General features: G+C 37.2%; 1 protein-coding gene across 8 annotated transcripts in view; it reads right to left on the bottom strand.

Moving 5' to 3' along the window:
• Positions 1-22,515, bottom strand: part of CNTN4 (contactin 4) — a 975,811-nt gene that overhangs the window by 315,638 nt on the left and 637,658 nt on the right. For all 8 annotated transcript variants that reach the window (XM_050781395.1, XM_050781393.1, XM_050781400.1 and 5 more), the window contains 2 exons: positions 16,465-16,591; positions 7,144-7,319 (listed from right to left, as the gene is read on the bottom strand). In XM_050781395.1, the coding sequence (XP_050637352.1) occupies positions 7,144-7,319; positions 16,465-16,591 (303 nt within the window). The remainder of the gene's footprint in view (positions 1-7,143; positions 7,320-16,464; positions 16,592-22,515) is intronic.

Raw genomic sequence — 22,515 nt, 5'->3', positions numbered from 1 at the left:
TGGATGAATGAAGGAAGAAAATGAGATATATATACATAATGGAATATTATTCAGCCATAAAAAGAATGAAATCCTGTCATTTATGGCAACATGGATGAATCTGGAGGGCATTATGCTAAATAAAATAAGCGAAGCACAGAAAGATAAATGCCACATATTCTCAACTGTACATGGAAGCTAAATAAGTTGGTCTTATTTAGTAAGACAGAATTAGAGTAGAGAGTAGAAGAGTGGTAACTAGAGGTGGGGAAGGGAGGAGGGACAGGGAAAGGCTGGTTAACAGATAAAAAATTACAGCTAGATAGAAAGGGTAAGTTCTTGGGCTCTCTAGTAATGCAGGGTGACTACAGTTAAGAACAATTTACTCAGCCAGGCACGGTGGCTCACGCCTGTAATCCCAGCACTTTGGGAGGTCGAGATGGGCTGATCACCTGAGGTCAGGAGTTCGAGACCAGCCTGGTCAACATGGTGAAACCCTGTCTCTACTAAAAATAGAAACATTATTTGGGCATGGTGGTGGGTGTCTGTATTCCCAGCTATGTGGGAGGCTGAGGCAGGAAAATCGCTTGAACCCAGGAGGTGGAGGTTGCAGTGAGCCACGATTGTGCCACTGCACTCCAGCCTGCGTGACAGAGCGAGACTCTGCCTCAACAAACACAAAACAAAAACAACAAAAAATCAATTTACTCTGATTTTCAGATGAGAGAATTTTGCATGTTCCCAACATGAAGAAATGATAGTTTAGTTGTATGAGGTGATGAGTATGCTAATTGCTCTGATTTGATCATTTACACATTGCATACAGCTATTGAAGTATCACACTGTAACCCATAAATACATGCAGTTACTATGAGTCAGTTAAATTTTTGTAAGTGATAGTTATTTTAAAAAGACAGTACATGGAGGGACAGAAAGGGGAATGGAAGAGAGAACAGACAAGAAAACACAGAAGCAGTTATTGTGTAACTTTCCTATGCTGGAAATGATTCTGGGATTTTACATATGCTTTACAACATAATCTTCCTAACATCCCTAAAAGGGAAGTGTAGTGGTGTTGAGAAGCTGGAATTCTAGAGACACAGGACACATAGAATGAAATGGAACAATTAACATTTCATGCCATCTAAACTTAGTCAATATAACATCTCATCTTCTCAAGCCCACGTTCCTAAGTTAAAAAAAAATAATTTGTATTATTTCAGTGTAGGGGTATGTACTGAAATTTATTTTTTAAAATAAATATCCATGTTTATATGACCGAGAAAAATTGCTCTGTTGAGTGACTGTACACAAAGATCCTCAGGCAGATTTAGACCGGGATGCTGGGCTGCAAAAGTGGGCAGCTAGGGTGATGGGGCTATAGCACTTCATTCTGTACAGACACAACCTCTGGAAACATCCCCTTCGTTAAGGTGTGCAAATAACGAACTGAAATCTCCTCCACTTTAGGCCTTATCTTCTGATTTATTCATCTATGGAAGAATTTTTTAAAATATTCAACTTGGTTTTGCTCCTGGACAAAAGGGAGTGTAGAGTGAATGAAGGTTGGGGAGCCATGCTTAAGCTCAAAGGAGCTTTCCTTTGAAACACTTCATGAAGCCGCGTGTAGTCTCACGCTGACTTTCCAGGATACAAGTGAACTCTGAGGGCTTGTTGATTCATTCCACACATGAGCATTTTTTTTTTTTTTTTGAGACGGAGTCTTGCTCTGTCACCCAGGCTGGAGTGCAGTGGTGTGATCTCGGCTCAGTGCAAGCTCTGCCTGCTGGGTTCACGCCATTCTCCTGCCTCAGCCTCCCAAGTAGCTGGGACTACAGGCGCCCACCACCACGCAAGGCTAATTTTTTTTTTTTTTGGTATTTTTTTAGTAGAGATGGGGTTTCACTGTGTTAGCCAGGATGGTCTCGATCTCCTGACCTCGTGATCCGCCCACCTCAGCCTCCCAAAGTGCTGGGATTACAGGCATGAGCCATTGCGTCCGGCCATGAGCATCTTTTTAATGTGGGCCAACGCTTCCCCAACACAAATTCCTTACAAGGAATTAAGATGTCAACCATCTTCTGTAACAACCTCAAGGTGAGAATGCTTGCTTTCACCTCCAATTCACTCCAAAGGACCATCAGAATATGCTTGACTCAGTGGTTCAACTCATTCCTTATGCCCCACATATGGCATGATGACTTTAATGTCTAATTCTTATTCATATTTCAAGTTTATTAAGTGCCAGGCACAGAGGATCTAGTCAATCATATTTGTAGCCCTAGGTGAAACAGAAGGACTAAAAGGTAGAAAGAGTATGGTAGTAGGCTAAGTGACAGTGAGGGAAGTGATTGCTGATGGCTTAATACTGCAGAGAGACTGAAAAACCAAATGTGCTCCCAATTACATTACAATAATGTATGCTTATCCATATCTCATCAAGGGGGACTTAAATTATGCTATCCTTATTTAATCAAGGAAGGATTTCTATTCTAAATATATTGACTTAAAAAAGTGAGAGGAAGAGCAAGTTCTTAGCGGTCTCATCTCTAGTTAGCTATAAATTTTGCTTATGTGAATTAATTCAACTTAAAAATGCTAAATGCTACTACAAGACATGACTAAATCCTGTGCACAAAAGCAGCATGAAAACATTTTTAATAATCAATAGAAATACTGTCTACCTTATAAGACTATCTTCTGAATAAAATTATAGAAAGTATATAAATGAGATTTGAAAATTGTAACACGGTAAATAAAAGTGAAGGGTTGTTTTTCTTATAAATTAGAGTGAATCTAAAGCAAAGTAGGACCAGCATGCATGAAACTGGGAGCTGAAGACTGCCTTTCCGTGGCTCTGTAACTTATTAACTGTGTATTAACAATGACTAATTCAGTTACTCTAATCTTCAATTTCATTTTTAAAAAGATACAGGCCAGGAGACCTTTAATGTCTTTTTCAACCATACAATCGTATGATTAAAGAGGAAGAAATATTCTCACTTGCATGGTATAGTGCAGTAAGTGTGGCCAAAAAGCAACATTTTTTTTTTTCCTTCAATGACTATGACAATACGTGGAGTCACAGAAACTACTAACATTCAAAAGATGTCACTGCCCTGCCTCACTTTTATTAATTCACTAAAGAAAAGGATTTTATCTTAACCAATTGAAAGTGAATGCTGAATACAGGCAACGTCTTTTAATTTTCTTTTAATTTTAAAAAGATAGGGAAAAACATCTAGAAACTATGGATCGATGATCAAGAAGATAAACACCAGAAAATTACTAGAATAGAAAGGGTGGGTTTGGGTATATAAAAATACCTCATCCTCAAATTAACTTTATACATATATTTTCTTTGTTGTGTTACTGAATGGGCATGTAACACAGCAATTCCTTTATTCAAACATATAAATGGCTAGGAAATACAAGGATGGACAAGATAGTCTCAGTTCTCTTAAAATACATGTTCTGCCATAGGAGTGAAATAATAAATGAGAAAAAAGTAAATATACAATCATTCTAGATTGTATTAAATGCTGGTAAATTGAGCCGGGCGTGGTGTAATCTCATGATGTTGGGAGGTTGAGGCGGGTGGATCACTTGAGGGCAGGAGTTCGAAACCAGCCTGGACAATCTGGTGAAACTCCATCTCTACTAAAAATACAAAAAACTTATCTGGGCGTGGTGGTGTGGGCCTGTAATCTCAGCTACTTTGGAGGCTGATGCAGAATAGCTTGAACCCCGGAGGTGGAGCTTGCAGTGAGCTGAGGTCGCACCACTGCACTCCAGCTAGGACAACGGAGCAAGACTCAGTCTTTAAAAAAAAAAAAAAAAAAATCTGGTAAGTAAAAGATACTGTTTTGTAAAAGCAGAGGGCTGGAAGAAGGTCGGCAGAGAGGACGAGAAATGATGGAAATTGCTTGTTATGTTAGGGTGACATGGAAACTTTCTCTTAGGAGGTCATACCTAAATTGAGATGTGAGGCTCATGAGACGTCTGCTGCGTGAAAGATCACGAGAAAAGCTTATCAGGCAGAGGGAACAAAAGTATCATGACCCTGTTGCAAAAAATAATTTGTCATTTTTGAGAAATTAAAATGAGACCATGGTAATGAGTTTGAGATTTATTCTAAGTACATTAGAAGGCATAAAGCAGGAAAGCGGGATGATCTAATTTACATTTTTTAAAAGATTACTCTGGCAGTTTTACGATAAATGGTTAAGGAAAAGCTCAAGAAGATGCAGAGAGAGCAGGCAGGGCTGGATGTTGTAGAAACAATACGACTTGATTTTAGCAAGGCTTTAGCAAAGATTGTCACTACTTTAAAACCATGTGGTGAAACTGGAGTTCAATTATAGTATATTTGGCTAAATTTGTAGCTGGTTGAACAAGAGTGTCCAAATAATATTAAATTAAAGGTTTAATTTCATTTTAGTGGAAATTCTCTAGTGACATGCTGCCCTGTCTTGGTCAACATGTTGTATCAATTATTTGAATGGAGACACACTTATCAAATTTTCTGCTGACACTAAACTAGGAGAACAATCAATATGTCAGATTGAAAAAAAAAACTTAAAACAATTTCAAATAAGATGGAACAAAGGGTCACTACTCAGAACATGAATTTATTAGGGGTAAATATAATACTCCGAATTTAGGTTAATAAAACAACATGGTTGGGTAGCTCTGGATGAATAGAAATTTATAAGAAATCCTTTCTCAGATTTTACATGATTATATGCTTAAAATAAAGTTACAATGGTACTTAAAAATGAAGATTAAATAAATATTATTGTCAGCTTCATTAACTGAAAAAAAGTTCACATCATGAGATACTATTGTTCCCAGTGTCCTCAGAAAAAGTTAAGGTACATATATGGAATTCTATGCATTTCCATAAGACTACAATAGATGAATTAACATAGTTGAGTGTATTGTGAAGAATATGGCTGTGGATTAAGTAAATGGGGAAGAAAAGAATTTATGGGACAAGGGACATGATCATATCTTCACATATTTGAAGAGTAACTAGCATCTCATAGTAAGAACTGGGAGTGAATGTGATAGAAATTTAGATATTTGGCTCAATTTTAAGAAAGAGATGTCAAGTTTGTTTTTGTATTTTTGAACAATAGAGCAGTCTACTGTGGCCCAAGGTGCCTTGTCATGAATTGGTGAACTTTCTGTCACTACAATTTTTCAAACCAAATGATGATCAGCGCAGGATTTTGAGGGTGGGAGGAATGCCAACATCACACATGAAGTGGAATGAGCAAACTGGATTCCATTTCCTGGTAGGTCCTCAAGTCAACCCACCGCAAACTGAGTGGTAGATCTTTTTTTTTTTTTTTTTTTGGTTAAACTATTCTATTTAAATGACTGTCCTTGAATATGAGATTCCATCTTTCTGATGTTTTGGTAGTAAAATGCCTGGTCTTTCACAAAAGGATAATCTTAAAAGCTGGTAATTTGTTTTTTTAAATGTAAGCTAGTAATAAAAAAGTTTGGGTATAGTATTTCTGTTTTTTTGAGACGGAGTCTTGCTCTGTCGCCCAGGCTGGAGTGCAGTGGTGCAATCTCGGCTCACTGCAAGCTCCACCTCCCGGGTTCATGCCATTCTCCTGCCTCAGCCTCCCCAGTAGCTGGGACTACAGGTGCCCACCACCACACCCAGCTAATTTTTTGTATTTTTAGTAGAGACAAGGTTTCACCATGTTAGCCAGGATAATCTCAATCTCCTGACCTCGTGATCTGCCCGCCTAGGCCTCCCAAAGTGCTGGGATTACAGTCATGAGCCACTGCGCCCGGCCAGGGTATAGTATCTCTATCTCCATTTTTTTTTTTTTTTTTTGGTGTTACTGTGTTAAAAATTTCCTACACTATGACATCCAAAATTCAAAGAATTACAAGATTTATTAAATACTGAGATATTCCCCTACTCTGAGAGTACATGATTCTATGGTTATTTCCAAAAATTAATTCAGCAAGATTTGTCATTACTAAAAAATAAATATAGATATAAGACTTGTATTAAACCAAGAGAAATAAATACTTTGGTTCTGTTACATTCAATCACATATATTATTCTCTTATTATTCTGAACACCTAAGAATATTTAGAAGACTATCTCAAGAGACATTCACTAACCAAATAATCCTGGAACCTTGCATATACATAATACTTAGAAAATTCATTTCTCAACTTATAAAAATGCCACCAAATGGCATTAATAGATTAAGAACTGGATATCAGGTACATTTGATGTTGAGTTCCTGGAGAGGACTTTGTTAATGAGAATATTCTACAGTGTTACTGCCAGCAGACTTTATGAAACCTTTGGCTAACGCCAACATACACTGCTATATGAGTTGGAATTTCACACAAGGAAATACATAATCACATGCAAATACATAAACCCTTAAAAGTGTAGCTGAACATCAATCCTTGAAGGTGGCTATGCTAAAATGTATGCTAACTGCTCTTGCCTATGGATTTTATTTTCAAATTGTGATTTCTAAATTCCACCTTCTTTCACACATTCATGGACTTTTGTTAAATGGTGGTCTTAAGAGATGGTTATTTGTTTTTTTAAACATTCTAAACTGGAAATATCAAAGGTGGATAACACTTTGTCTCCATTTTTTTGTCATTATTGCAGTCACTTTAAATTTTTTCTAGCCTATGAAATAAGAAACAATTTGAGAATTATAGGATTAATTGACTACTCAGTTTTTTTCCAGCTCTGACCTTTATGGTTAAAGTACTTCTCTTATTGTCTACTAAATTACTGGCAGTTCAATTTCTTGCTTATACACATTCTATTTAAAATGTGTGTGTGTGTAAAATTTGTTGTTTACATAAATTTATACATGTGTCAATCTCAGTGTGTGAATTTGTGTATAAAGAAAGCATCATATAATCAAATTATCATACAATCAAACTATCTCAATCCTTATCAAAGTAGAAGAATATATCTTCTCACTTAGATTTACAGTTTATCCTACAAACAAAATTATTTCCAAAATGTGAAAAAGAGTAAAGATGATCATGTAACAAATTAAAATCTAGTCTCTAAAATGAAACTGCTATAAAAGCATATTGGTATAATGGTAAACAAACTCAAAGTAACATTTGCAGCATTATAAAATTGCTACTTACAAGCAAACTGAAGCTTTGCTTCTCTGCTAACAATTGTTCCAAACGAGTTTGTTGCTGTGCACTGGTACGTTCCAGCATCTTGGGTTTTATTGGGGTTATTGATCAACAAGCTGCCTTCAACAACACTGTAGCGGAAATCCATACTGATGTCAACATCTGTTCCATTTAACTTCCACCTATAGTATAAAAATGCCAGTAGATAAAGTCTTGTCATATTAATCAATATTTCTGAATTGTCTAAAATATATAAAAACTATAAATAGCATGAAAAATCATTTGTGACTTTTTTAAAAAAACATGATTAAGAAGTTAGAAATGCTCTACCCAGCAATGGTAACATCTTAAGTGCTTATGGAAAGAACAAGTCTTTTAAAGTAAACAATGATATTAAAATTTTAATAACTGTTTTTCTGACTACTTATCATGCTACAAACACTTCACCGTTTTGAAGTCCGGCCACAGATTTCTCATAGCACCTGTGCAACTTTCTTCAAACAGGGCTTCTCAGTAAAAGTCCTTCTAGTTTGCAATCATTCTTTAAATAGGTCTATACAGATGACAGCATATACTATTTCCAGGTAGATTGCTGAGTATCTGATGAAATTGCAGCAGAGTTGCTTTGATTTGTTCCTTAATATGACTACAATGGCTGGCTGTAAAGGAGAGGAACTCTATTGATCTTGAGCTGCCGTGGGGACCAAACCTGCCTTAACCTTGCATCACTTTGAAGAGCTCCTTCACCACTGGCACACAAACATCAATCAACCATCCCAGCAAACTGCAAATTAGGCCATTAGGTAATCAGGGCAAAGAGAGGTTTTTTTGTTTGTTTGTTTTTGTCCTTCTGTTTATTTACCTGGATCACCTATGTATGTGACTAGAGTATTTAGCCCAATAAAGTAGGTTTAGTAGGACTCACACATTTTAACAGCCAAGTTTTGGTAATAAGACCTATGTTTTTGTTTTTGTTGCATTTTACAACCAACACCATTCGAAACAGTGAGCTTATCTTGACTCTTTTCAGAAGTCAATTAAATACTTAAGAATGTTGGCACTAATACAACTCAGTTACTATCTTATCTGTTTACCCCCACAAATCTTACACAGAATATTAACTAATGAAAATAGCACAGTAGGAGTTTGTGAATTACCAGGAGTATCACAGTAGCATTTACATCAGAATGTTAAAAATCAAGAAATACAGCAGCACAAAGAAAACTGATCCAAATTCATAATGGGAGTAAGGAATGACAGCCATTAATCTTATCTCCTTTAAATAGTAAAAACACCATTTAAACATTTGTGTGTGTGCACATGCACATTCATTGTGTATCATCTTATAACATTCTTGGGTACTATGGTTGTCTGTACACAATGTAAAAGGATTTAAATGAAAAAAATATAGGCGAGTTAGTTTCAAGATTTTGGATGTCTGATATCAACAAAAGCAAATATACAGAAGGGTAATCCCTTCTTTCTGTCAAGACCTCTGTCCCACTTCAAAGCCATTTTTCAATGACACCTCTTTCAATGAAGTCTTCCTCAGTATTTCTAGTCAAAATTAACCAAAGATGACTAAGCGCGGTGGCTCACGCCTGTAATCTCAGCACTTTGGGAGGCTGAAGAGGGCAGGTCTCTTGAGCCCAGGAGTTCCAGAATAGCTTGGGCAACATGGCACAACCGTGTCTCCACAAAAAATACAAAATTTAGCCAGGTGTGGTGGTGCATGCGTGCCTGTAGTCCCAGCTACTCGGGAGGCTGAGGTGGGAGGACCACTTGAGCCTGGGAGATTGAGGCTGCAATGAGCCAAGGTCACACCACTGCAACTGCACTCCAGCTTGGGCAACAGAGCGAGACCTCATCTCAAAACAAAAACAACAAAAATTAAGCAAAGCTTTATCCAGTCTCCTGCAGAATTGTCCATGCTCCTTTGGACTGCTAGGAATGCTGCTTTTACTGTAGATAATTGGCCTACATCGCTTTTGTATTCTCACTTTAGCCATCTAAAATCTAACACTCTCATTGTGCTCCATAAATGCTTGTTGAATTTAATTGACTAAATATTTTACTTCTTTGCTGGATATTTTAGCTTTGAACATCCACAATTCATGAAGCATTCCAGCACACTACCACACAGCTACATATGTTTATTTATGTCTGTGAAATGTAAAAATTTAGAAACAAGAGAGGTAAGAAAGGTAGACCAGGAGCATGAAATAGAAAAATGAGGTAACTCTTTATGTGTTTGTGTATAAGAAGATTGGGATTAGAAACTGACAATGTTTTTAGTCTCCACAGTAATTCTTTGTGCTCTGACACAGACAAGAAAGTAATACGCAATAAAGACAGAACAGCCAGCTTATATTCTAGCAGCTCTATATGCACATGAATCTCTAGAACTGACTGTCTGCCCTAGACATTTTTTTTTTTGAGTCAGCTGATCACGTCTTGGCCATAACTTACTTCAAATGATAGTAGAGCAATTTAATATGACAAATCTAAGAACTCAACGAGGAAACTGCAATATAATGTGAGCTGCAAGCAGAGTGTGGAATTTAGGAGTGGGACCATGTGAGTCTTCTTAGAAAAGTGGTTGTGGGCATAATGAGAGCTCCTCTGTAGGTTTGTCTACACTAGTCATCTCAACTAAAATGCTGTGCAGAAAGTCCATTAATCTACTTTATCACCTGCTTTTACATACAAACAGCAAAGGAAAAGGGATTATTGAGAAAATAAAGTGCTTTTTCTGAAATGCAGTTGAGTCTCTATTACAAAGCACTATACCAAGTTTTATTGCAATGCAGTCACTGTTCATTCCAACTGAATGTGGGTTACACTGAATTTCTTATCTCATTGTATACTGAAACACACTTGAAAATTTCACAATTTACTTTCAATGTTTGAGGAATCTTTTAAGTGTTGGTAATATAGAGGCAATGCTCATTTGGAGCCAATAGAGATTTTCCCAAGGGACAAGAGAAATTTGTGAGTGTCATAAGCTGATTTCTAAATCATTTGAGGAACCACGATTCCACTCTCTCCAGAGAGTGGGGTTGTGCACAACCAAACACCTATGCTGTGACACTCTGGAGGGTAAAATGTGGCTTTGCTGGGAGGGTGTCTATAGGATTCGCTGTAGCGAAATCCTCTTTCTTTATTGATGGTTTCAACTTGGCACTAAGGGAAAGTCAGGGCACTTAAGACTTGGAATTTGTTTTCTGCAAACTCAGTTGAATACAAACCTCAGCAAAAGTACCCCGAGCAAGTATGTGAACATTTCTTCTATCTGGAAAGGGATGCTGAGTGCATTAAGAAATGTCATATGTCCTTAGGGAAGTTTAATACAAGGGAAGTTGGCACAAGTTAAAACTTCTTAAATTTTTCTGGGTCTGGGTCAACCCTTTCAAAATTGAGGGGCAGGAAACAATGAAAAGAGAAGGCTCAGTTGAGGGAATAGACACAAAGAAGAGAGGTCAATTGCGGTGTCTGAGGGGAGAACCCAGTGCTGAAGATCCCCATGGAGACTCACTTTGGAATTTCTCCTACTTGTTCTTCCCCCTCAAAGTCAGCCTGAAGACTGAAAAAGTTCAGGCAGAAAGTGTCTGAAAATGCCTGATCTCTCTATTCTTTCTCTTTCTCTTTCTTTCAACAAGAGGAACTTTTTAGCTCCCAGGTACCAGTCTGCTATCATGTTACAGAGAAACTGCCAAAGGTATAAAGGCAAGAAGTACACTGCAATAAATTGCTAGTATATTTGATTAAAAAGTTTTGTTCTCAGTGTTTCCTGGCAATCTAGAAACATAATAGGTTTCTGTTTCACTGCTTGTTTTAAATAACAAGGCAAGCTCCTATATCTAGAAACACAATGTTACAAAAGCAATGTTAATTAAAGGTCACAGTTTGGGGAAAAACAAAGCAGCAACTTGCCAAATTCGGCTGCAAAATTTGTTTTCATTTATGGCTAACATCTGAACTTACACTCGGCTATGTAAGGAAAACAGGAACCAGTTAACTCATCGTTTATGTATCTAAGAGCCTTTGCTTCCTGCATTCTTTATTACATAAAGTATTTAAAAATATTTGATTTAGCCTTGGGTTTAATATATTCTAGGGAGAATAACTATTTATTCTGGCTTGCCCAAGACAAGTGCTGGGTTTACACCTGCTGTCCTAGAATAATTATGAACAGTGGCCTTCTGCTTTAAAAAGTGCCCTTAGATGATAAATTACATGTTCACTCTAATTATATGGTCCGTTAGAGAGTTGTTTTCTTATTTTCTGGAATGCACTTCCTTTCCTTATCCATGTGATGAAAGAACCATTCACCCTCCAGATATATTAAAATATCTCCTTTTCTGTGAAGCCTTCAGTGACATCTACCCTCACCATCCTGAATTAGACTTTCTTTCCTCCAGAGTACCTAGAACGTGGTCATCCTTTACTTGTATTTACCTCATTCTACTCCAACTACATCCACATCTAGGCAGTCCTCAAATTAATAGTACTAGTAAACATGTTGTAGAGTTGATTAATCTTTGAATACTCAGACCTAGCATGGTGCCTGGTGCATTGCAGCTGCTTAATAGAGTGGTTTAAATATTTTGTCTAGATGACATATTTTTCAGAATCCTAATATATGGCCCAGTTCAAAGTAGACCTGCGAAGGCTGAATCTTGGATGAAAATTCTGTTATTTTCTTTCTCTGGTAATCTTTAAGCCAATTCCATGTGCCCTGGAATTCAGTTTGAAAAACACTGGTGAAGTTTGAAGGACAAATAATGAATATGTTTGACAAATGAACAAATGGATAAATGAGCACATAATTCTAAAATAATATCCACTATACTAATACTGCCATCCTTTAACTTGAACAGAATGTCCTCTGCCTATTTGAAAATTACTTATCTCAGTTCAAATCTCATTTCTTCTGAGAACCCAACCTGATGACTCCAATCTCTCCTAAACTATGACATATATATTTCTGTTTTTATATAACATTAGATATTAGTTATTATAGTTTTTAATTATCAAATTTGAATAGAGGCATAATAATATTTATAAGATGTATGTAAGTTATAAAAAATCATGAGCCAATGAAGATCTGTGTTTAAAAGGGATATTATCACTTTAGAAGTCTGCTGTATCTACTTTGATTATAACCACTCTTTCTTAATGGTTACTTATAATCTTTAATTTTGGCTTTTTCATTCCTGTGATATTCTTTATAATTTTATCCTGTATGTTATTATCCTTTGAAGGAGTTCAGAGCATGCCACTCAAAAATATGCTGCTCTGGCATATTGACATTTATTTATTTATTTATTTATTTAGAGACTGGGTCTTCCTCTGTCACCCATGATGGAATGTAGTGGTGTAATCATAGCTCACTGCAGCCTAGAACTCCTAGACTCAAGCAATCTTCCCACCTCAGCCTCCTGAGTAGCTAGGACTACAGGTATGTACCCCCATGGCTGACTAGTTTTTAAATTATTTTTGTAGAGATGGGGGTCTTGCTATGTTGCCCAGGTTGTTCTCAAACTCCTGGCCTCAAGCCATCGTAATGCCTCAGCCTCCCAAAGGGCTGGGATTACAGGCGTGAGCCACTGTGCCCAGCCTATATTGACTATTTTGAGTTAAAGGTACTCGGAAAACAGCAGGTACAAGAGGACCACTTTCACCTTCATTCTTCTTCTAAAGAGCAAGGGATGAAATTCCCATGCCAGAGATGTCCTTTCTATATTAGAAGGAAAGTAACATTCTTTTCATCAAGGACAGGAAGTTGAGACAGAGAAAACTCTGTCCAGACCTTGTTAAAATATTTTCTTCTAGCTCCCCATATAACTTACTTTTTCACAATTTACTACTCTTTGTCCAATTCAGTATATAAATGTGCAACGATAACTGTGTCTCTGGGTTTTCATTGTCTTATGAAGGCTTCCTTGCCATGTAAAACTTGCATTTAAAAAAATGTTTTTCTCCTTTTGATTTGCTTTATGTAAATTTAATTTTCAGGCTCAGCTGAAAAATCCTAAGAGAAGAGAAGTAAAGTTTTGCTTCCTTTATACCTTGAAAAACCACTCCATCCCAACCACTTTCAAATATTGTGAATGTGAAATTACATACTATGTATTTGGCCGTGAACTGGTTTACTCAAAATTATGTTCTTGAGATCTACCCATGTTGTCGCAGCTGCCATTCATTCATTTTTACTACTGCGTGAGGTTACCTTGTACGAACATACCAGGTTATATGTATTTGTGAATATACTATGAACATAATTATGTATACTGGATCATAGATTATGGATTATGTGCATCTTTAGATTTACTAGGGAGTGCTTTTTTTTTCTTTTTTTACAGTGGCTTTTACCAATTTACATTGCTACCAGCAGTGTTCAATCAAGGGTTCTGTTTGCTCTACACCTTCACCAACAGATTGTCAGTTTTCTATATTTGTCAATCTGATAGTTTTGAAAGAGTATGTTGTTGTAGGTTTAATTATATATTTCTGTTCACTAATGATATTGACAATCCTTTTATGTTTACCGAATTTTTGGTTTTCATTTTCTTACAAGTACTTGTTCAAGTGTTTTGCTAATGTTTCCACTGGGTTGTTTTTTACATTCTGTTTGTGGAAATTCTTTAAATAGTCTGGGATATGAATCCCTTACCCATAACAAATATACTTAAAAATCTTCAAGTTTACAGCTTGTAATTTTGCTTATTTCAGTCTATTCTATTGAACATCAGTTTTCAATATTAATACAGCTAAATATTTTCTTTTACAAGTTGCACTGCTTCTGTCACATTTAGAAAATCTCTTCCTTCCCCAAAGTCATAAATATGTATAACTATTTGCTTTTAAAAGTATTGCAAATTTTCCACTTAGGTCTTCTATACACTGGAATTGATTTTTGTGTATGCAGTGCAGTAGGGTTCCAATTTCATTTATTTATTTATTTATTTTTTGAGATAGAGTTTCGCTCTGTTGCCCAGGCTGGAGTGCAGTGGCGCGATCTCGGCTCACTGCAAGCTCTGCCTCCCAGGTTCATGCCATTCTCCTGCCTCATCCTCCTGAGTGGCTGAGACTACAGGTGCACGCCACCACGCCCGGCTGGTTTTTTTGTATTTTTTTAGTAGAGACGGTGTTTCACCGTGTTAGCTAGGATGGTCTTGATCTCCTGACCTCGTGATCCACCCACATTGGCCTCCCAAAGTGCTGGGATTACAGGCGTGAGCCAATGTGGCTGGCCCCAATTTCATTTCTTTAACCATATAGATTATCTGCTGTCTAGTACATCTTTTAAAAATTTGTTTCTAACGTTGTCATGAATTTTTACTTTTCTTCTTTTTATCTTCACAAGACAGTATTATTTTTATTATTTTTTATTGTTCTGTGCAATAATTTTTTTGTGGAATTACTAACATTTACCATTTGCTTTATTTATTCTTGTAGCTCAGCTCTTCTATCTGGAATCACTTTTATTGTGCCTCAAGTATGTCTTTTAGAATTTCCTTTAGTGAGGGTCTGCTGGAGTCAGACTTTGGTTGATGGCTGCCTAAAAATGCAGTTAGTTTGTTTTCCTTTTAAAAAAGTATTTAGGCTATCTATACATTTGACAGTTTCTCTCAGTATACTGAAGATTCTATCTTCTGTCTTCTGCTTTTTTGTTGCTATTGAGAAGTCAGCTGCCAGTTTGTGATCTCTTTGAATGTTATCTGTATTACAACTTTGGCTACTTTTATGATCATCTGTTTGACTTGGTGTTCACTATTTCACTATTTTAGATGTGGCTTCATTTTTATTTGTACTGCTTGAAGTGCATTGGGCTTCCTGTATCTATAGCTTGAAAGTTTTAATTAGTTTGGAAAATTCTTAGCCTTCTCTTTAAATACTGCTTCTGCCTCAGTCTTTCTTGTTTCTTCTGGAATCCTGATTAGACATTTTTTCTCTCTTTCTTTTTAAAGTATTTTGCTTCCCTTTGTCTCTTTCTGCTGCCTCTGGAGGATTTCTTCAGACCTATCTTGCAGTTTACAAATTCTCTTTTCAGTTGTATCTCATCTGCTACTACAACCACTAGGGTTTAATGTTTGAAATACACAATTACCTGTGCTTCACAGTCTCTTTAGAAGTCAAGCTTATTTCTTGTTCACATTTACTCTAAAGATGTAGTCCTTGTATCCCAGGTTTATTCTGGGAGATATTCTCATGTTGGATTCTCCTGTGGGTTGTCTAGGCTTTGTCTTGTGACCTCTGTTCCTCTGAAGCCATGAAAACCAAAGCTCAATTCATACTTGTAGTTTATTAACATGAAGACTGCCTTTACTGTTCAGCTTCTTTGGGTTCCAAATCCACTTACTTTTGGACTTCTAACATTTCTTACTTTCCTGCCAATTTACTGATATGGTTTAAAATGTGTTTTTTCAGTTAAATATATGTGGTTAGGAATTGTTAATGTTTTCAAAGAGAAAGTCAATCAGGATATTTAATTCCCAGTACTACAAAAAACAGAGGTTGGATACTTAGCTTTTCATGAAACAATCATCTCCTTAGACTTTCAGGATATCCTACGATGCCCATCTAAAAGCTTTTAATGGGCTGGGAACGGTGGCTCACGCCTGTAATCCCAGCACTGAGGGGCTGAGGCGGGTGGATCCCTTGAGGTCAGGAATTCAAGACCAGCCTGGCCAACATGGTGAAATCCTGTCTCTGCTAAAAATACAAAAATTAGCTGGGCATGGTGGTGCACACCTGTAATCCCAGCTACTCAGGAGGCTGAGGCAGGAGAATCACATGAACCCGGTAGGCGGAGGTTGCAGTGAGCAGTGGTCGCACACTGCACTCCAGCCTGGGTGACTGACAGAGCGAGACTCCGTCTTGAAATAACTAACTAACTAACTAACTCTTGGGCCAGGCATGGTGGTTCATGCCTATAATCCCAGCACTTGGGGAGGCTGAGGCAGGTGGATCACCTGAGGTCAGGAGTTTGAGACCAACCTGACCAACATAGAGAAATCCCATCTTTACTAAACATACAAAATTAGCCAGGCATAGTGGCACATGCCTGTAATCCCAGCTACTCGGGAGGCTGAGGTAGGAGAACCGCTTGAACCTGGGAGGTGGAGTTTGCAGTGAGCTGAGATCGCATTATTGCACTCCAGCCTGGGTAACGAGCAAAATTCAGTATCATAAATAAATAAATAAATAAACAAATAAATAAATAAATAAAATCTCTTTATGTAACCAGCATTGTGTAAGTATTTCTTGATTTTAATAACAGTAACTATATGCATGGAAACACATGCTTTTAAATCAACAAACCTGATATGAGGTTTTGGATTTCCTTTAACTTCACAATTGAGCTTCACTTTTTTCTCCTCAGAATCCAAAGGGAACATTACAGGACTTGGTTCTTGAATAAAAATCGGGCCATGCAGTGTGGAATCATCTGAAATGAGAAGAGAAAATGTCCAAAATGAAGAATCTCTTCCAAATAGGAACAACAGGAAACAACAACATAAAGAAAATAATAGAAAGAAATTAACAAAAAATAGTAAGGCATAACAGGTTAGGTTGTGTTTCAGTTTCTGGAAGAAAATTTCCCATTGAGGTTAATCTTCTGCGGATTATGATGAAGTGAAAATGTGAGCTCTCTTATTTCACATTGGTCACTAATTTTACTAACAACTTCCAGGCACAGGCTGCTTGACGTCTCCCTTTCTCTGCTCTATGTATTGTTCTGTTTGTCTTTAGCCTACCCCTTTACTGTATGTGCTTCCTGTATTGCTTTTGTGCTGCTCTCATTGTGGATAGCTCTCTAGTGTCATAAAGTTAAAATTTTTTCTGTATTGTAATGAGATGATAACATTAGAAAGAAGCAAGGGCGATAGTGTAAATAAGTCAATAATGAGTAACAGCTCTGTATTGCTAATATACACAACAATTTTTCAAAATGACTATGTAGGCAAATAAAGAACAACCTACAGTCTTTATTCTCAAATTATCTGCAGTGAAGGACTAGGTTCTTTGTTTTCCCAATCTCTTATGAAGCCATATATGGTCTACCTAGGATAAATATCACATAGCTGGTACCACACGTGACTCAGCGACACCCAAACTGGTCTATAACAGGTGCAATGACTTGAGTCCACTGATTATGTGCTTGGATAGTGAAGCCATGTTAAACAGCCATGCATTTCTAAGTGCTTTCTCTCAGTAAGAGAATCTGGATGCTTGAGACTTATTTTGTCATGGAGCAGTAACAAAGTTCAAAGACTGGAATGATCCACAAACCATATTTAAGTGGCAGTGTAGAGTACATATGCTTCTAGACTATGCACACAATAAATATTGTTCAAAATGCATCTCACCACTTATGCTCATAAAAGTGATTTTCATTTTTCAAAATCAAGTTCAAATTCTTTTTCCTAGAAGATTCTTCTAGACCCTCAACCTTTTTCTTTAACCATATAATTTTAAAACTGTATTTCCCAAGACACTTATCTTTTTATACTAAATGCATTTAATAGAGTACACTTTCTTTTTCCTTGTTTGGATTATAAGCTCCTTGAGAGCATGACTGTATCTTATCTATTTTTATATCAAGTACAGTGGTATATATACATACACGGTGATCAATAAGAATCTGTTTTATTTCAAAGTATTTTTTTTTAATTTTTAATGTATTCAATTAGTTTACTTAGGCATTGCCTGATGAGTTTTAAGATAGAATCACCAGAGGTTACGATGTAAAATTTACATTAAATATCACCCTGCAGCTGGCAGTCCCCTTATATGTGATTATTCTGAAGGGCAAGAATTGCAACTGCTATCCCGGAAAAACTTCATAACCAGTCTTTTGTTGATAGGTGATAGGATGAGACTGAATTCATTCAGGTGCATCGGTACTGAGAAAAAAAGAATAAAGTTGGTTTGGGGATCTAGGTAAAGCCTGGCAAGGTAATTTCTAAGGCATTTAACATTTAACTCAGATGGAAAAAAAAAAAAAAAAAAAACTTCATGCTAAGGTTGAAATAGAAGAAAAGTTAAGAAGACAAAATAACCAAACGGCGTTCTATCTTATTATAGGGGACTGAGGATGGCCCATGATCTTGTTGTGAGAAAGAGATGGGTAGGGATTCAGAAAGACCATGGACTGAGTTTCAATGCCTTGGGTCAAGTAGTAACTCCAGGACCTCAGAAAAATCAGCTAGTCTCTACATGCCTCAAATGTTTCATCTATAAATAAATACGATTAGACTAGGCCAGTGATTCTGTATCAGTTAAAAATGGGAAAACAGGCTGGGCATGGTGGCTCAAGCCTGTAATCCCAGCACTCTGGGAGGTGAGGTGTGGAGGACTGCATGAGCCCAGGGGTTCAAGACAAACCTGAGCAACACATGGAGACCCTATCTCTACCAAAAATTAAAAAATTAGCTGGGGATGGTGGCATGCACCTATAGTCCCAGCTACTCAGGAGGCTGAGGTGGGAGGATGGCTTGAACTTGAGGGATCGAGGCTGCAGTGGGCCATGATCACTGCCACCACACTCCAGCCTGGATGACAGACCAAGACGCTATCTCAAACCAAAACAAAACAACACAAAAACAAATAAAGGGAAAACAGCCAGGAATATTTTCCCATAAACACACATGTATCCATACATTTCATTTGCATTCAAAGATGTCATGAATTATATTACCACTACCACTGTCTCTCCTTACTCCATGTATAAAATACCACATCAATAAGAAGTTTAAACAACCAAAAATAAAGAAGATTTATGAAAGGACACAAAATAAAATCATGGAATAAAAGTACACAGACATGGCCAGGTGCGGTGGCTCACATCTGTAATCCCAGCACTATGGTGGATCATGAGGTCAGGCATTTGAGACCAGCCTGGCCAACATAGGGAAACCCCATCTCTACTAAAAATACAAAACAATTAGCCAGACATGGTGGCATGCGCTTGTAATCCCAGCTACTCGGGAGGCTGAGGCAGGAGAATCTCTTGAACCTGCGAGGTGGAGGTTCCAGTGAGCTGAGATTGCACCACTGCACTCCAGCCCAGGAGACAGTGCAAGACTCTGTCTCAAAAAAAAAAAAAAAAAAAAAAAAAGGACACAAACATGCACTTTAAAAAATATTTGTGTTTAAAATCCAGGTATTTACATTTCAGATTTTTAACAATTACACAAATATTTTCAAAACAAATTTAGGTACTGGTCAAATGTTAGCTCATTTCAATAGTAAAGAATTAATTGATTTTTTGGCACACCAAGGTAAATGAAAAATGTTATTCATCAAGATCACTAATAAAGCAGCAAGTTTGGTGGATTTTCTCTAAGAGAGAAATATTTCCATTGTTGTCCCCAATTCCAAAATTATTTGTGTGTATATATAATATCAATCATCTCAATTCATTGGTGTTCCCTGATTTGAATTTCATACAGAAATATAGAGTCTATTACTAGTAATTCCAAATAAGAATAAAACATAATAATGATTACTCAGGATGCAGCTGAGAGGCTGTGGATTAACATCTGTACTATTTCTCAATGTAGCCATGCCATACTTAAATAACAAAAAGATATTTTTTCTGTGTATTTTGTAACAAGAATTGATAATAATGATGCTCTGCATTCACTATAAATAATGCATTCCATCTAAAGTTTGTATTTTCTCATAGTTAACCAAGTTCACTGCCTGAAAATTAACATTAGCATAAAGGGAATAGTATTTCAGTTCTCATGGAAGGAAATCCACAGGCTTTTGTGCATGAGCTATTTGGGTTCCCAAAGACGAGGGGAGAGATTTTAGAAAGTTTAGCTATCCAGGTATAAAAAAACTATATATCCTAGCTTTTAAACCTTTGGACCAGGGTTAACAATGTTTTTGAGAAAAAAAGAGTTGCTTTATTTCACCAAAACCTTGGGGTGCCTGGGTGAAACAAAGAGTCCTGAGAGAGGCGTTCTGAGATGAAACAGGGGGATAGGCATCCCTAAGTTTGCTCTATCTCTGTGTGGTAGCCACAAAGTGACTTTCAAGTGTCTTGAAGGCACATACAAAAGACTGTGCATTTACCGTTTTCAAAGCCTGGAAGATAAAGTTCATCCTTTTTTTTTTTTTTTTTTTTTTTTTTTATATATATATCACAGTAAGTTGTTCCATGTAACCACAAGAGTGGCTGTGATTTTCAGTCTAAAGAGGTAAAGAGCATCTCAGCAAATGACAGAGGACAGGATTTCATAATACAATGTGTCTCAGAGTTAGACTGTAGACCACCTGCATTATTATCATGCCATGCTTGTTTTATTAAATCTCAGTCCAGACTGACTACACCAGAAGAATCTGGGGTCCATTAGTCTGCCCTTTAACCTAGCTCTCTGGGTGAGTCTTTTACACACTAAAGTTTGAGAATTACTAACACGGATCCTTCTATTCCTAGCTCTCCATTTCCTAAGAACAGAAAATCAGCCAACACCGGTTTTAGACCCACTCCTAGACATTTTTTATTGGGCAAAGTCTAACCAACACATCTTTGCTTGATAACATTTAGAAAAGTAATTTTAGCACATGCCTGCCTGGACTAACAGTTGCGAGGGATGCATCCAGGAACAGAAAGTTATAAAACTGACTCACATGAATGTGTTAAGGCCTAGGACTGACATATAAACTAACCCTTTCTTAGAACACTTGTAGTTGAACTCCAGAGCTAATTGTGAGACACCGCCCTCCCCAACAAGCACTGCACTGCATTGACAAAAGGCATACATGCTTAAGAGATCACAACAGTCCATTGACCTATAGTTATAGTTTGTCCTCATTTCTATACACAGCATTTATACTGTAACCACCAGCATTTATTTATAAGGAATGAATGTCTTCTTATTTAAGTGACAGGATGTTGGGACTAATGTTTTTACACTTGGGTCCTCAAAAGGGTGAGTCGCCCCAGGGCCTCATCTGCCTTGGAGAAGTTAGGGGCATGGGCTCACATTATTAGAGGAGGGGAAGGTAATGATTTTCCACCCTTCTAGCAATTCCTAAAAAATCATGTTAAGAGGAGGAATGAGGGAGCGAGCAGTAAGATTGCCATCAGTTCACATACGGTCTTGTGGATTCTAGACCATTGATCTGAGACCCAGCTTGGGGGATCTAGTGCAGGCGTCAATACTGTTACATCATGATTTTCTGAGTTCGTTTCTCCTTGGTAACTAGGTACCTGCCAATCAGTCACTAGGCTAACTTCTGCCAGACTACCAGTGTTCTGTAAAGTCCCATACCACAGAAATTATCTTGAATTAGGATGCACAAACTCAACTTCATAAAGGGAAGGGAGAAGACTAGGCTGAAAAAAATCTGCTTTCATGCTTCAACAAGGAGTGGGAAATCTTTGGATTTTTAGAAAAAAGCAGAGATTTAGTGACCAGAAACAAGTGTCCCAGAAGTAAAATGTTGTGTCAAGGCTAATCTGAAATTTTTGGATTACTGAAAGAGATGCACAGAATCATAGAACTTTCTATTAGAAGATATTATTTCATATTATTTTCCTAGGTTACAGAATAAAAATGACCACATCTGTAATGGAAACAAAATATTTTTTGACTTAAAAAAAAAAAAACCCTCTAGGAAAAACAGTACTAAAGCACCTCTCCGCAGCCAGGTGTCACTTAATTTATTTGCTGTATTGGAACATCAATGATCTCTATTTTTTTTTTCTTTTAATTAATTTGGCCCACTTCCACATTTTCCTGAACTTTCCTCCCAGGCAAGCCGGATACTACTCAGGCTGCTGGAAGCCAGGCTGGGTAAGAGAATCTGAATGGATGGGGCTGGGCTGAGGTTTTCTGGGGCTGAGCAGAGAAAAATAAGCCTGAATCTCAGGTGACGGTTAACTCAAGGAAGTGAGGCAGATATCAAGCCCAAATATCAAGCCCATAGGAGCAAGTACAGAACAAAATCTGGATTCCAAGGGAAAGGTCAGTAAAAGATAACACGTGTAAAGCAGGAAGCTAGAGGGTGGGTGGAGCTAGGAAAATTCCACTGATGCTAAATATAGTTTTTTGGTTTTTATTTTTATTTTTACATGGCATGTGTGAACAATCCTAGCAGCTGGGCCAAGTCAGGCAGTAGATCTAATCTCAGAATAAACATTTCATAGAAAGCAACTTAGTAAAAAAGGTAGGTCAAACTATACCTAAAATAATTCTTTTTCCAAGTATGTCAAGAAACCTCCTGGCTGAAACAGGTGAGCATCCCTAATCCAAAAATCCAAAATCTGAAATGTTCCAAAATCCAAAACTTTTTGAGTGCCAACATGAGTGACACCTGTGCTTTCTGATGGTTCAAAGTATAAACTTTGTTTCA

The sequence above is a fragment of the Macaca thibetana genome, chromosome 2 (genome assembly GCF_024542745.1).
Source record: "Macaca thibetana thibetana isolate TM-01 chromosome 2, ASM2454274v1, whole genome shotgun sequence".
In the NCBI taxonomy this organism is placed as follows: domain Eukaryota; kingdom Metazoa; phylum Chordata; class Mammalia; order Primates; family Cercopithecidae; genus Macaca; species Macaca thibetana.
Note: the sequence above shows the minus strand (reverse complement) of the source record. Positions and strands in the feature narration are given on the sequence as shown.